The sequence below is a fragment of the Grampus griseus genome (assembly GCF_964374135.1).
Source record: "Grampus griseus genome assembly, chromosome: 1".
Taxonomy (NCBI): Eukaryota; Metazoa; Chordata; class Mammalia; order Artiodactyla; family Delphinidae; genus Grampus; species Grampus griseus.
The window spans coordinates 127952096-127969417 of NC_139017.1; the positions used below are offsets into that span (position 1 = coordinate 127952096).

The following is a 17322-nucleotide window of genomic DNA, read 5'->3' on the forward strand; positions in this document are numbered from 1 at the left end:
AATCCCTATCAAGATTTCAATGGCACTTTTCACAGAAATAGAACGAACAATCCTAAAATTTATGTGGAACCACAAAAGATCCTGAATAGCTAAAGCAATCTTGAGAAGAAGTTCAAAGCGGAGGCATCACACTTCCTGGTTCCAAACTACATTACAAAGCCATAGTCATCAAAACAGTTATGGTACTTGCATAAAAACAGACACACTGACCTATGAAAAGAATAGAGCCCCCAAATAAAGCCATATATATGTGGTCAACTAGTATTTGAAAAGGGTGCCAAGAATACACAATGGGTAAAGGACACTCTCTTTAATAAATGGGTGTTGGGAAAACTGTATGTCCATATGGAAAAAAATGAGACTGGATCCTGATCTTACACCACACACAAATATTTACTCAAACTGGATTAAAGACTTAAATATAAGACCTGAAACCATAAAACTAGAAGAAAATATAGGGGAAAAGCTACTTGACATTGGTCTTAGCAATCATTTTTTGGATATGACACCAAAAGCATAGACAACAAAAGCAAAAATAAGCAAGTGCTAAAAAGCTAAACTAAACAAAAGAGCTCCTCTACAGCAAAGGAAACAATCAACAAAATTAAAAGGCATCTTATGGAATGGGAGAACATATTTGCAAACCATATATCTGAGAAGGGGTTAATATCCAAAATATATTCAGGAACTCATATGACTCAATAGCAAAGAAAACAAATAACCCAATTAAAAAATAGCAAAGAATCTGAATAGACATTTTCGCAAAGAAGATATACAGGTGACCAACAGGCATATGAAGAGGTTCTTAACATCACTAATCATTGGGGAAATACAAATCCAAAACCACAATGAGATACGATGTTGGTGAGGATGTGGAGAAATTGGAACCCTCGTGCTTTGCTGGTGGAAATGAAAAATGGTACAGCTGCTGTGGAAAACAGAACGGCAGTTCCTCAGAAAATAAGATATAGATGTACCATATGATTCAGTTATTCCACTTCTGGGTAAGTACCCCAAAGAACTGATAACAGGGACTCTAACAGATATTTGTATATAGCAGCATTTTTCACGAGAGCCCAAAGATGGAAACAACCCAAATGTCCATCAATGGACAAATGGAAAAAGAAAATGTAGTCTAGGTACTTCCCTGGTGGTGCAGTGGTTAAGAATCCACCTGCCAATGCAGGGGACACGGGTTTGAGCCCTGGTCCGGGAAGATCCCACATGCCACAGAGCAACTAAGCCAGTGTGCCACAACTACTGAGCCTGCGCTCTAGAGCCTGTGAGCCACAACTACTGAGCCCGTGTGCCACAACTACTGAAGCCCGTGCATCTAGAGCCCATGCTCCGCAACAAGAGAAGCCACTGCAATGAGAAGCCCGCACACCGCAACGAAGAGTAGCCACCACTCGCCGCAACTAGAGAAAGCCTGTGGGCAGCAACAAAGACCCAACACAGCCAAAAATAAATAAATAAAAGAATTTTTTTAATGTAGTCTATAAATACAATAGAATATTATTCAGCCTTTAAAAAAAGGAAATTCCAATACATGCTATAACGTGGATGACCCTTGAAGACACTATGGTGATGGAAATAAGTCAGACACAAAGGACAAAAATTGTATCATTCCACTTACTTTGGGTACCTAGAATAGTCAAATTCTAAGACAGAAAGTAAACAGTGTTTACTGGAGGCTGGGGAGCAGGGAAAATGGAGAGTTGTTGAATGGGTACAGAGCTGCAATATGGGATGATGAAAAAGTTCTGGAGATGGATAGTAGTGATAGTTGCAAAACAATGTGAATGTACTTAATGCCACTGAGTTGTACACTTAAAATTCAGATCTCACCCCTATCTCTCTGAATCAGATTCTCAGGGCTGAGGAAGTTAGAGTCCAGCCCTCTCCATCTTTTTTTTTTTTTTTTTAACTCCAGTGGTGATTCTGACAAAAAGACAGAATCAAGAATCACTGGTCAACATAATATTAAAGATGCAGGCCTAAGAATCTACAGCCGAGTTTAACCAACTGTTTAACAAAGTCCAAAATCTTGCTACATACTTGGAAAACATACTTTGAGGTTACCTGGTCCAAGCCCCTATTGTCAGGAAAGAAGAATCACTTCTACAACAATCTGTACAGATGTTCACCTGGGGTCTGCATAATCATTTTCAGTGATATGACATTCACATCTTTGTGAAAGTGTCAAACTTTTTCTTTCTTTAAAAACTTCAACTGTTCTTTGTTATATTAAGCCTAAATCTGCTTTATTGTGTCATACTTATTGGACTAATTCTGCCCACTAGCGAAACATAAAATACCATGTGACTAGACTAGTCTGTAAATTTTTTTTTTTTAACGTCAAATTAAATGTCAGCTGGTCAACCCTTGCCAAGTTCCATGTATCTATTTCCTTCAATTCTTCTTCACGGGATTTGTTTTCCAGGCCCTTCCCCACTTCACCTGTCTTCTTCCAGATACACTCTCATTTGCCCATTATGTGAATCACCTCAAGTCCAGTTTTTCTAAAGACCTCAGTGCTTTCAATGAATTAAAAAGTCTGTGCAAAAAGATACAGACTATTCATATATGAGTTTTATTTAACTTCCCTCAATAACTTACGCAATTAACCCTGCAGATAAATTTTTAAAATTCATTCTATGAAGAACCACCTTAGCTTCCTCAATGTATAATTATAGGCATTCTATCCATACCTCCTGCCATGACTAGGTGACACCAAAACCTCTTACAAAGTCAATATTATTATTTTGATATTTGAATATAGCCAACTACAAGAATTGTTTCCTCACATGCCACTTCTAATCCAAAGGGTATTCTAGGGTACAAGTAAAAAAAATTAAATGTACTTTATTCTACCTACCAATTGTAACATTTACAAATATAAGTGGTTTATAAACCAATAAAATTTGGGGTAAAAACCAAGAATTAAAACCAAGATTAGATTCTTTTGAACAGACCAGAGATTAATAACTGGCTTTGAAATTTTTCAGATAAAATAGAATTTATTCTACCTTTCAATATTAAAATAATACTTAATTAGCTACAGAATATACATTTTAGAAAAAATTAGTATATTTTAAAGAACAGCATTACTATTTACTAAGAAATCCTTATAAATAATATCATGATATAATTGGATAAGTATTAATGGTACTACTACACTTTTCCAAACTACAAAATTTTGAACTTATATTCCTTTATATTTATACATGCATATCTCAAAGTTTTTAGAAAAGCAAATGTTTATAGGAATAAAGAATTCATATTTAAATATTTTATAATAACAGATTTTAAAAACATTTTATAAAAGTTAAATTATTTTATTTACAGACAAACTGGCAAGTAATTAAGCAGAATCCCAAACATCATTTGGCATAACTTATCAAAGGATGGATTTTTGTTTGTTTATAATGACAGGTTTTGTTTTTTTTAGAGTCCAATATTTTCTCCTCTTTTGAGAAGTAAATGTACAGTATGAAAAAGCCTTCATGTCATTGACATATTATAGGAATTATCTAGCTTATAATCCATATTTATATACTTTAAGTATATTATCAACTTCCTTTGAAATTCAAAAATAGTTAAGATTGCTTGATACTTCATAAACTATACCACCTGTAAAATAACCAAAAATTAGATTACTCTCGAATTAGAATAATTTCATTTAAGATATAGTTTAAAAGGAATATATATATATATTCCTTTGTAGTATATACATAATGTAGTATACACATATATACTTCATGTATATACATGCGTGCATTTATATGTATGTGTATGCATGCATGCACACACTCACACACACACACACACACACACACACACACACACAGTTTTCTTACCCCTGAACTTATCTCCAGGCCTTTTGGCTGACTTTGTTGTTGTTTATGATGTCCCGTGAGCAAGCCTCCAGCAGTAAGGTTTGGAAAGCTCTGAAGATAAGCCTGTGACCCTGAGAAATTTCCTTCTGCCATCCCCACCAAGGCTGGCTGTTTCTCCTGAGTGTTCCCATGCCCTGGCCCAGCTTGTCCAGCAATGTGCTGATTTGGAAGGAATGGTAACATGCCCATGCCAGCTGTTATAGTTGTTTGAGGTGGAATCAAATTAGATGCTGTAGTGAACCACAAATGCAAATAGTTTTTGGTTAGATGAGGCTTATTCACAATAGTCCTTTTGATTTTGTCAAGTTATGGACAGAATGTGCAGAAACCTATTTTTTTACCTATTAGAGAATAGTTAAAATACAAAAGGTGAGGTTAAAGGTTATAAATTAGCAGCCTCCTGTATGGAAAAACAAAAACCTCTAATAGTAATCATGCTTTTCCTATTTTCAACAACTTCCGGGATAATCTCAAGGATATTATATTTTTTAGTTCCAAGTTTTAATTGTACATTTTAGAAGGTGAGAGCAAAATTTATATACTTTTTGGCACCTAAGTTGTATCAGTGCCTTTTTTTTTATGCCCAGTCACTGGAATTTGCCTGCTTTCATATTTGAAGGGAACAATTAACTAAGCCTTCAGTTAAAAAAAGTCTCTGACACTCAAAAATTAATAAAGTTACATTAAACCCAACAATACATTTAGTCAGCCAGGTTGCACCAGCTCGTAAGAGTCAACTGTGCTATCTCTTCCCAGATCTTGAGTTCAACGTCTTTGCATGGGTAACCTGAAATCAGCCATGGTTGGACTGTTTACACACAGAAATCCACAAATGCTACAAATCAAGACTTTTTTTTAACCCAGAGAGCTGGTTTTTAAACACCAGCACACCACTGGTTTAAAAAAACATCAATATTTATGAGTAGCTAAGCACCAAATGAAAGTTTAACACATTAAAGTTTTACATTTTTATTTACAGGGAGTAACAAGAAATTCTGGAAGAAATAAAAATAGGAAAATCCTGAACCATTCCATTTTTTAAAACTCTATAGGTCAAAACTAAATGAAAAGAGCTGGTTTTGACAACTATCTTAATTAAATCAAAGTTATATTTTACAAATTCACTAAACAAATTTCTTAAATTATTTTTAGTACTAACTATTTAGAGATAGATTCTCAATTCTATCTTTTAGCAATATATTTATTTGGACACTTTGAATTTTCAGTGTTCTTAAAGCAGCAGTGCTAAAGCAAATGGCTATTTAATCCAACACAAATTATATATAAATATCTGTATAAGCTTCTAGGCATACAATATTTAATTTTTAGGACAGACTCTATCACACTATAAAAATTTCTATAGCTGTCTGTGTACTGGTTTAACTTTTGCCCAGTCAATTCCAATAGTCTGAATTGATTATCTGACCATTTGACTTGGTTTTATGTACAAGAGGCTAAACATGCTACCCATATTTAACTGACTTGGTTTTTTTTCTTTTTTATCACTGGTGGACTTTCTCTTTTTTCCCCTCAGCATGCTCACTTCCAACAAATTTCAGTTAAACTTCAAATTGAAAGTGTCTTTCAAAATCACATAAGCCATCCTGGTATACTACCATCTATTATTCTGAAAAGAAAAATAATTGTTCTGTTCAAATTTGTTATATTTTAGAAGCACATAATACACATTTTTTTTTTACTACTAATTTGGAGCTCACATTTTAGAAAATGATACAAATAAACAATCAAACTTTAAATTTATCATTACCAGATATTTCTTAATAAAGCTAAGGGTTTCTTATCCAGGCAAAAATTAAATGGATCCCTATGTAATGTGCTGTCAGCCCAGTGGGCAGCATGTCAGTCTCAAATAGATCTATGTCTCTGCCTCATGCTGCTGTGAACCTTCATCAAATATTAAAGCATATCCAACAGAGAAAGTCTTATCTTGGCATAGAAGCAAGTCCATCAATAAATAACTACCAATAGTATTCTAATATTAAAAATAGAAAAGCCAAGAGGGCTCTTGAAATTTTAAATGACTGAATAAAACTCAAATCTGACCTTCCTGTAAATAAAAGTAGAATACAGGTACACTATCTTTAAATCTCAAATCTGACTGTTTACTGACGTCTCAGCAAATACACATAATTTACTTTTATGTGTTTCTCCAAGATGGCCCAACTCTGTTTTCAATGGAAGCGGTGACCCTATCCCTACTGCAGCTTGAAGTACCATAGCTGGGGGTTCTCCAAGTAAGCCTGGTTTCTGCAAAAGAAGAGAAGAAAAGACTTTTGCTCATGGCAGCAAGACATAACCTAATAAAAAAGCTACACATGTGAAAATTCATGAACAATCTGACCAACAGCCTGATTATAGAAAAGGAATGAACTCATTTCAAATGAAAAAAGTAATTCCATACTTACATTATTAGTATGAATATTCTCAAACTTCATTAATTGTTGCTGTGCCAGTGGTACATGAGAAAGATTCTGAAGAAATAAATTAGAAGTATTACCCATAAGTGAGCTCTGTGAAAATGATAAAACATTAAGTTAGTTTAATTTTGAAGAGCTACTTGTGTAATTCATTTTAAAGTTCAATTCCTGAGTTGATCTGAGCAAAAGCAACAGCTTCTTAATATTCTACTTTCTAATTACTGGCAACACTAATTAATTCTTTCAATAATACACAAGATGTGACCATACAGTCATGAAACTAATTCCATATCCCTTCCTTCTTTTCTTCCATCTTTCCTCCCCTCCCCTCACCCCTTTCTGGCTTTGATGTCAGTATCACTCAATCATTTATTTATTCATTTAATCATTCAACAAATATTTATTGACCACTTCTATGTGCCAGGCACTGTGCTACAATATGGTCTGCCCTCATGGATCTTACAGTCCCCTGAGGAGGGGAGACATTAATTAATTATAAAAACATACAATTAAAAATGGCAATGAGTGTATGAAGGAAAAATACAAGGAGCTATGGAAACAAACAGTGGTGGAACTTGATTTAGATTGGTAAATTCAAGGAAGGTTTCCCTGAGGAACTAACTCTTGCACAGAGATCTGAAGGCTGTGGAGAAATAACTAGGTGAAGTCTGGGGGAACAAGGGGGTGCTGCGGTGGGAAGTATTCCAGGTAGAAGAACAGCAGGAGCAAAGACCTAAGGAGAAGAGAAGAAAGCCCTTCACGGACCACAAGCAGTTCACCAGAGCTGGGACAGTGACACCTAAGGCATATGAGAGGCAGGAGAGGCCAGCTTAGACAGGCCCTCAAGGCAAAATTAAGCAGTTGGTCTTTATTTTAAAGTAAAGGGAATATTGTCAATACTCTGGTCTCCCCTCCCATATCACTTTAAACCTTATTGTAATTAACTGTTTAATGCTTGTTTTCTCTATTTGTTGAAATTCTATAAGAATAAGGACTGTGAATATTCTGTTCAATGCTATAGCCTCAATGGCTAGCAGAGTGTCTAGTACATGTTAGATTTTCAATAAAATATGTTAAGTAAATGAATGGAAAATGTACAGGTCATATGTTAGATTCTAAGAATGAAAAATAAACAAATAAGCCTTTTCCTTAAAAAGCTGCGTTTAGGAACAGACATTCATTCATTCAACCTATAACAACCCATTTATCATGTGTTAGGTTTGATTTGTAATTAGGCTTCTATATAGATATAGCCTTAAACAGTACCTGAAATTAGTAGGTAATATTTATCTCCAATATTACGGATATTTATGTACACAAACATAGTTTAAAATACTTATCTGAAAAAGGTAAGAAAAAAAATTTTTACTCTCATAAATATATAAATTATTTCTATAACATTGATTAAATTTTAAGAATTAAGAGTTATTATTCATTTATTTTTCTTTCTGTAAATACTTTTTTGAGTTAAGACCACATAAAACTTGTTTTGAGCTACTGAGTTATTTCTAGAAAAATATACCACAAAATATACCTCTTCCCTTCTTAATGCCCTACAAAAAGGAACCAATAAATATATAAACTATGATGCTTTGATTACCTTGATTTGATTTGATTTCCTTATTAAGTTCTGTTTTTAGGTAGGTACACTTATTACTCAGAATTTTATTTGAAAACAAAATACTCATTTAACTCCTTGAGAACTTTAAGTGTAAAGAACAAACAAAATATTCACTCCAAATGTCTGATGCTTCAGTACTCGATGCTATTTATATACCTGATGTGCTTTATTCAAATGTAAAAATGCAGGGGAGATGGATGGATTCATCAGATGTGGCAAGCTGTGAGGTGTTCCAAGAACTGCTTTAAGAAAATAAAAGTAAAAATTTAACTTTATGATATCTATGGAATTCAAAAATAAATAAAACAAACTCCAAAAAGGGTAAATGAATATTTCTTTAAACTTTTAACATATGTGGTGGAAGTTCAATGATATACTGACCTTGTCATCGTACAAAAAGTGACAGGCTCCTTTCCTTGTGATTCAACTCTAGAATTTGATTTTAAATTCCAACACCTTCTGTCTTAATGGAAAAACACCAAACCTAGCCTTTCTCTTCTCTGGCACTTAATGCAAGAAAACTAATTCCACCTTTTAATAAGTATAATACTAATTGAACCCATGTTATTTGCTCAGTATTTTTGTTAGTTTTTTTTGGGTATTCTGGCAGTGAGTCAGGTGGGAGGGGAAGAACAATATACAGTCCTTGTCGTTAAAGCTTATAATCCAATTGAGAAGAGAATATGTACATTTAAAGATATTTCATAAAAAACCTACAGAAACAACGATATTGTATATAGTTGATAAAAGGAATAAATGATAACCATACTCTTTATCAAGTTTGTCTAAGAGTACAAATACCAGAGTACATATCAGAAGAGATATTTTAAGAACATACAATATACAGACAAAAAGAACCATGAGATAGAAAATATATGAAGCAATTCATCTAATTATTAGATGTAAACTGTCATAATATACAGCTAATTAGAATCATAGAAGGTCAGGCTTAGAAAGTACTTCAAAAAACACGTAATCCAATGATCAAACGTATCTGAAATTTATACATAACACTGCTACAAGTTCATTCATGCTTGAAAAACTTTGTTCCAAATTTTTGTTACTTGCGGAGGCAGTCCATTACATCTTTGGAAAACTGAAAGCACTTAGAAAGCACTTTCTTTAGAATGAACCAGTTTCAATGATAGATGATGGGAAGATTAGATCATTAGGGTAAGTTGCTTATAAAGGAAAATACTGTTTATTAGGAAAGAGTGGTAAAGATCGTCATTTCATAATGATTAAGGGGTCAATTCATCAATTAGGATGCAACAGTCTTAAATGTCTGCGGACCAAATAACAAAGCTTCAAAATATATGAAGCAAAAATTTCTAGAACTGAAAGGAAAAGTAGACAAATCTACAATTATGGTTAGAGATTTCAATACCACTTCCTCTCATTTTTCAGACAGTCACTGTATTTTGTGATAAAACATTAAAATATTTTTTCACAGCTTTTAGTGAATATAGTATTTCCCAGTTTAAAACAACAACCAGAATTAAAACATTCTGAAAACGTCCGCAGTCTCACATCTAACTGCCCTTACCCTTAGATTTTGGCTAGGTCTCCCACTGAGCCTCTTGCTCCCCTCAATAATTGATAGCATAAGTGGACTGAAAACCAGTAAGGATATAGGAGACTTGAACAACACTATCAACCTAAAATTTATATACAAAGTATTATAAAGCTGAGACGAAGTGACAGAGTGGCATGGACTTATATACACTACCAAATGTAAAATAGATAGCTAGTGGGAAGCAGCTGCATAGCATAGGGAGATCAGCTCAGTGCTTTGTGACCACCTAGAGGGGTGGGATAGGGAGGGTGGGAGGGAGACGCAAGAGGGAGGAGATATGGGGATGTATGTATCTGTATAGCTGATTCACTTTGTTATAAAGCAGAAACTAACACACCATTCTAAAGCAATTATACTCTAGTAAAGATGTTAAAAAAAAAAAAAAACGGATTTGCAAGGCAGAAATAGAGACACAGACGTGGAGAACAAACATATGGACACCAAGGGGGGAAAGCGGAGCAGTGGGGGTAGTGGAGGTGGTGGTGGGACGAATTGGGAGATTGGGATTGGCATATATACACTAATATATATAAAATAGATAACTCATAAGAACCTGCTGTATAAGAAAATAGTCTTAAAAAAAAAAAGAAAAGAAAACTGATGTTCCTGGTCAAAAAAAAAAAAAGGATTATAGTATGTCATGACCAGGTGTGGCTTACTGTAGGAGTGAAAGATTGGTTTAACATTCAAAAATCAATCAATATAATTCATCATGATAACAGACCAGAAATAAAAAAGCCACATTGATGATATCAATAAATGGAGAAAAGCATTATATAAATCCCAGCAATTATCATGATAAAATATCTCAGCAATATAAAAATAGAAGAAAAACTTCCCAGCTTGAAAAAGAAAATCTGTGAATAAAAAACTATAGCTAACATAATGCTTAATAATAAAAGAATGAATGCTTTCTCTGTAAGATCAGGAACAAGGCAAGGATGTCCACTCTCATCAGTTCAATGCACAAATTTTTCAGGAATTTCTATCAACTGCAATAAAGCAAGAAAATAAAATAAAAGGTATACATATTGTAAAGAAAGAAGTAAAACTGTGTTTATTTGTAGATGACATGATTGCCTATACAGAAAATCCTAAGGGCAATACCTACTATTGATAGAAATAGAAAGCAAGACTGCAAGATACAAGATAAATAGACAAAATCAATTGTACTTGTATATGCTAGCAACAAGCAGTAGGAAATTGAAATTTAAAAAGTAATACTATTTAAAATAGTATCAAGAATATATAAAGAACTCAGCAACAAAAAGACACACAACCCTGTTTAAAAATGGGCAAAGAATTTGATTAAGCATTTCTCCAAAAGAAGACACAAAAATAGACAACAAGCACAAGAAAAGATGCTCAACATAATTAGTCATTAGGGAAATTCAAATCAAAACCATGATGAGTTGCCAGTTGATTCCTATTTGGATGGCTAAAATTAATAATAATTTAAAAAACCCAGAAAGTAACAAGAGTCTATAAAGTTATGGAGAAATTGGAACCCTCATACATTGCTTTGGGAATGTAAAATGGTGCAGCCACTGTGGAAAACAGCTTGGCAGCTCCTTAACAAGTTAAACATAGAATGACCATATGACCCACCAATTCTAGTTCTAGAAATATAACCCCAAAAGAACTGAAAACAAATGTTCCAATGCTTGTACATGAATATTCATAGCAACACTCTTCACAAGAGTCGAAAAGTGAAAACAACTCAAATGTCCATCAATGCTATGTGCATACGATGGAATATTACTCAGCCAAAAAAAGGAAGGAAGTCCTGATACATATTACAGTACTCAGAAACATCATGCTAAGTGAAAGAAGCCAGACACCAAAAGTCACATAACGACTTCTGTTTATATGAAACATGCAGACTAAGCAAAAGTGTAAAGACAGAAAGCAGATTGGTTGTTGCCAGGGCCTGGACAGAGGAGGAAATGGGAAGTCACTGTTTCATGGGTCTGGATTTTATTTTGAGATAATGAAAATGTTTGAAAGTAGGCAGAGTTGGTGATTACACAACACTGTGAAGGTACCAAATGCCACTGAATTACTGACTCTGAATTCTGCCTCAGAAAATCACTGCAATAAAAAAATAGTATCGAGGAACATGAAATGCTATGGATAAATCTGAAAAAATATGTGTAAGATTTATACCCTGAAAACTACAAAATATTGCTGGGAGAAATTAAAGAAGACCTAAATAAACGGAGAGATATACCGCACTTATGGCAAATTGTTGTCAGTTCTGCACAGATTAGCATACAGATTCAACACAATTCCAATCAAATTTCCAGCAGACGTTTTTCATAGAAATTGACAGCTGATTCTAAAATTTATATGCAAATACAAAGGACCTAGGATAGGCAAAACAAAGAGAAAAAGAACAGAGTTGAAGGACTTACACTAACTGATTTCAGGACTTATTATAAAACTGTGTATAATCAAGACAATGTAGCATTGATATAAAGGCAGACATTTAGATCAATGGAATAGAAACAGAGTCCAGAGATAGAGCCATATATATATGGTCAATTGATTTTTGAAAAAAGTGTCAAGAAATTCAATGAAAAAGGATAATCTTTTTTAACAAATGATGCTGGAACAACTGTAGAAAAAAATTAACCTGGACCTTTACCTCATATCATAAATAACAATTAACTTGAAATCATTCATCAACCTAAACTTAAGAGGTAAAATTATAAAACTTCTTGAAGAAAATATATAAGAACATCTTAGTGACCTTGAATTTGGCAAAGATTTCTTAAATATGACACAAGAAGTATGAATTATAAAACAAAAAATAATAAACTGGACATTGTCAAAATAAAAAATTTTGCTCTTCAAAAGATATTGTTAAGAAAATAAAAGGACAACCTACAGAGTGGTTGCAAACCCATATATCCAATAAAGCACTTGTATCTAGGATAAAAAACCCTAACAACTTAATAAGAAGATAAACAACCTAATTTTAAAATGTACAAAATATCTTAAAAGATATATTAACAAAGAAGGTATAAAGATGGCAAATTAGTACATTAAAAGATATTCAAAATCATTTGTCAAAAGGAATATTCAAATTAAAACCACAATGAGACAGCACGATAAACCAAATAGAAAGACTAAAATTAAAGGATCAACATATCAAATGTTGGTGAGGATACTGAACGAACTAGAGCCCTGGACACTGATGGTGAGAATGTAAACTGGTTCAACCACATTAGAAAAGAGTTGGAAGAGTGTCTTACAACTTAAACATACATCCACCATATAACCCAGCCATTCTACAACTATGTCTTTATCCAAGAGAAATGAAAGCATAAGTCTACATAAAGATTAGAAGCAAATCTTCACAGCAATTTTATCTGTAATGACCCCGAACAGGAAATAACCCAATGTTCAACAAATCAATGAAAATGGAAATTGTAGAACTGAATACTACTCAGCATTAAAAACGAAAAAAAAAAACTATTGATACATGCAGCAACGTGGATGAATCTCAAAATAATAAGCTGAGGGAAAGAAGCCATACAGTACATACTGTGTGACTCCATTTATATAAATTTCTAGAAAATACAAACTATAGTGACAGAAAGCAAATTAGTAGTTTCCTGGGGATGGGGGGAGGGGTTACAAAGAGACAAAAGGAAAGTTTTGAGAGTAATGAATATGTTCATTATTTGGATTATGGCGATAGTTTCATGGGTTATACATGTGTTAAATCTTACCAATTTGTACAATTTAAATATGTGCAGATGAATGTGCCACAGTTATACCTCAAGAAAGCTGTTAAGCATACAATTTAGATTCTAAGTAATTATATACTAGTTAAACTTTAAAACAGACACACAAGGACAGAGAGAAGAAATCTACAATATTTACACTATACTGTATTTTCTTAAGGTATTTAGAAGGTCTGGATTGAAGAGAAAAGATCAGTATGCTTCAAGTAACATAAAGTAGGCGTAGGAGGAAAATCGACCTGACGGCCGTGCATAAGTAGGTGTAGGAGGAAAATCAACCTGATGGTCGTGCACAGATTAGATCAGACAGAAAAGAAGGCAGACCAGAAAAGTAGTTAAAAGTTTACAGACTAGATCATATATAACAAGGTATGTATAAGTTGTGCAACAGACAGATTAAGGAAGGAGTTTAATCAGTAAACAATATCTAAGTACTTTTCACTGTAAGTAGCAGTTCTGTCCTAGATGCCTGAGATGAACCAAACAGATAAATCTTTGCCATTATGGAGCCTCCTCTAGTCTAGTGGAAGAGAAGGCAATAAACAACTAGATATGTGTCAGTTACTGGAAAAAATGATACAGTGAGAAAGAAGTTTGGGCAAGGGTTTAAATACAAATATATCATACAGGCATACTTCAGGTTTGGTTCCAGGCCACTCCAATAAAGTGATTATGGCAGTAAAGCAAGTCACACAATTATTTTAGTTTCCTGGTGCATGTAAAAGTTATGTTTATGCTATACTGTAGTTTATTAAGTGTGCAATAGCATTATGTCTAGAAAACAATGTATATACCTCAATTTAAAATGCTAAAAATGCTAACCATCATCTGACAAAAGCAGTGTTGCCACAAACCTTCAATTTGTAAAAAAAAAAAACACACATAGCATCTGTGAAGCACAGTAAAATATGGCACACTTGTGTATATATGTATCATATAATATAAACAAATTACAGGCAATTATGATCCTTTGTAATTAGTTTGTTCAGAGGCTTCTGTGAAGAGCTCAGGATATAGTAAGGGATATAGTTAAGATTTAGTAAAAAAAACATAGTAAAGGAAAAACAAATGAAATTTATTGATTAACAAGAGCTTGTCTTTCCTGAACACCAAGAAACTTTCCATACACTGTCTCCTTGCATGTGTTCAGGTAAGGTATTCAACCCTCTTCACTGGCCATTCCAAACAAAGAAAAAGCTACCAGTGTAATAATGATATATCTTTCTTAAAACAGTAGAAGTAGCACTAAAATAAAAAAGCCTAATTTCATATGGTCATACACCAACCTGAGTAGAAAAGCAGAGTGGAGAATACATATCTTAGATGAAAACATGAGACAAAAATAATTTGGGGGAGAAGTTACTAAAGATAGTCCAGGTGTGAACTATACTTTCTAAGAGACACAAGAGTGTAATATACTTCTTTAAACTCTGATACAAACTTGGACTGCATTAATAGGAATATAATGATCATAGGAAGGAAATCCCACTGCATTCTGTGCTGATTAGAACCCATTTACAGGATAAATTCATGTCTGTGTACACCATATTTCAGGGCAACCCAGACAACCTAGGTATCTTTACAAGAGGACAACTTGGGCGGGGGGTGCTCTAGAGAGCGTATCCTATGACATGTTATATAAAGTCAAATACAGAGCCATAGTTTACAAAGAGAATAGAAGAGGTGTATAAAGAGAACCATACTCAATATTTTGTCATAACATATAAGGGAAAAGAATTTGAAAAAGAATATATACACACATATATATATATATATGTATATGAATCACTTTGCTGTACACCTGAAACTAACACATTGTAAATCAATTATACTTCAATAAAAAAATAAATTGTTCTTAAAAAAGAGAACTGTTATTTGTATTTACTTTCATCTTAAAATATAAAAATATTAAGCTTTATCATTTCTTAATATATGGATTGACAAAGGTACATTCATGTAACTGACATATAAGTGATACATATACTGTATATACTGGGGCTCTACTAAAAATATACTTTACTGATAGAGTTGCATAGTCAAAAAAAAAATAAATAAAATGAGACCACTGGTCTGGAGAACAGAAGACAAAGAAAATCAAAGATGACTAAGGTTTCATGATAGCTGTCTTCAACATTAGAAGGCTTTTCTTATGGAAGAAGGAGTAGATTTATTCTGTGTTTCCTCATAGGAAGAACTAGAATAAGTGGCTAAAAGTCATAGGAATCACCATCTAATACAAGGGAAAACCTAGTAATTAAATTTGTTAAACCAGGGAATAGCTGCTTTGGAAAATAATGAGCTGCTCTATGTTTTGAGTAGTCAAGACATACAAAGGATATCTCTATACCATTAAAATTGTAGAAGGGATATCTGACTGCATAGTAGGCTAAGCTGGACACCTTTAAAACTACTTCCTACACAGAGATAATTGATGATTATATGAAGTACTTAATATGAACACTGTTGGTATAATAAAGAATTTAACTGGTCTTTGTCTTTGGTTCCTGGAAGGAAAACTCTAAATCCTTGGAATTTTCCCAGTGACAGGAGTGTCTTTGTTATGCTAATGAGGTGGCTAAGTGTGGGCCCCTAGATGGCTTCAGGATGGGGACTGGTCATACCAGAAAGACCTACCATGTGATTAGAGGACTAGGGCTTTGAGCCATATGATATCAGCCTAACCTCCTGACTTCCAGGGAGAGGAGGGGGACTGGAGATAGAGTTCAATAACATGGTCAGTCATGCCTACATAGCAAAACCCCAATAAAAACTCTAGATACTGAAGTTGCTGCAGCAGGGAGTTCTGGCTAATTAATACACATGTGTGCTGCAAGGCAGATGTGCTCTGATTCCATGGGGAAAGAGCATAAAAGCTCTGCAGTTAGGACCTTCCGGTCTGGAAGCCCTAAGTCTCTTGATTAGGCTATTTCTGAGTTACATCTTTTAAAACAAAACGGTAATCGTAAGTACAGTAAGTTCCCTACATACGAACCTTCAAATTGTGCACTTTCAAAGATGCGGACGTGTGTTCTCCTGTCCAATCAGGTAAATTAGTTTACGTGACTGGCGTACCTTGTCACGTGTGTGCATCCTCTACAAGTGGCTGTGCTTTTGTGTACTTTACTGTACAGTACTGTATAGAGTACAGTAGTACAGTATCTTTATTTCAAGCCCAGGATGTCCAGAAGCAAGTGTAAAAGCAGCAGTGACATAGCTGGTACTGCTAAGAAGTGCCAGGAACTGGAGGCCCAGAGAAAGGACGAAGAGAGACAAGAGGAAGAAGAAGTAACTGAAGCACCGAAGAGATTCACGACGCAGGAAGTGGCAAGGGGATTTTCTTTATTTGAGGAGGCAGTTAGTTTTGAGGCACAGGACCTGAACGTAGAATGGTACACGAAGGCTGCAACAGCCATTCAGAATGCAATTCAGTGCTACCGTGTCATCTATGACGAGAAAAAAAGAGCTACTGCCCAGACATCACTGGATTGTTTCTTCAAGGGGGTACGTAGAATTGAATCCAGCAAGGAACCAGAACCTGCACCATCAATGTCAGGCATGAGTGAGATTGCAGCTTGCCCTCCGTCCCCTATTGCTGACGATCCTTCAGCTCTACCACTTCCCACCCCCTCTCCCCACTCCAGTCAGTGACTCTTCTTGCCTGTTCACTCGATGCCAGCCCCTGTATGCCGGCTGTTGTACTGTACTACTGTACTTTTCAAGGTACTGTACTGTAAGATTAAAAATGTTTTCTTTATTTTTCTGTGTTTGTTTTTTACGTATTATTTGTGTGAAAAGCATTATAAACCTATTAGAGTACAGTACTATATAGCCGACTATGTTAGTTGGGTACCTAGGCTAACTTTGTTGGACTTACAAACAAACTGGACTTACAAACACGCTCTTGGAATGGAACTCGTTTGTATGGGTGGGGACTTACTGTATAATGCTTTCCTAAGTTCTGTGAGTCTAACAAATTATTGAACCTGAGGGGGTCACAGGAACCCCCAAATTTGAAGCAAGTTAGTCAGAAGTGTAG

General features: G+C 34.4%; 1 protein-coding gene across 3 annotated transcripts in view; it reads right to left on the minus strand.

Moving 5' to 3' along the window:
- Positions 1-17322, minus strand: part of RAVER2 (ribonucleoprotein, PTB binding 2) — a gene marked incomplete at both ends in the record, with an annotated part of 101589 nt that overhangs the window by 37192 nt on the left and 47075 nt on the right. The window contains 4 exons of one of the 3 annotated variants that reach the window (XM_082657527.1): positions 3861-4129; positions 6056-6167; positions 6326-6391; positions 8115-8200. In XM_082657527.1, coding sequence (XP_082513653.1) covers positions 3861-4129; positions 6056-6167; positions 6326-6391; positions 8115-8200 — 533 coding nt within the window. Of the gene's footprint in view, positions 1-3860; positions 4130-6055; positions 6168-6325; positions 6431-8114; positions 8201-17322 lie in introns of all 3 variants that reach the window. The other 2 variants (XM_082657526.1, XM_082657525.1) reach the window with 2 other exon arrangements.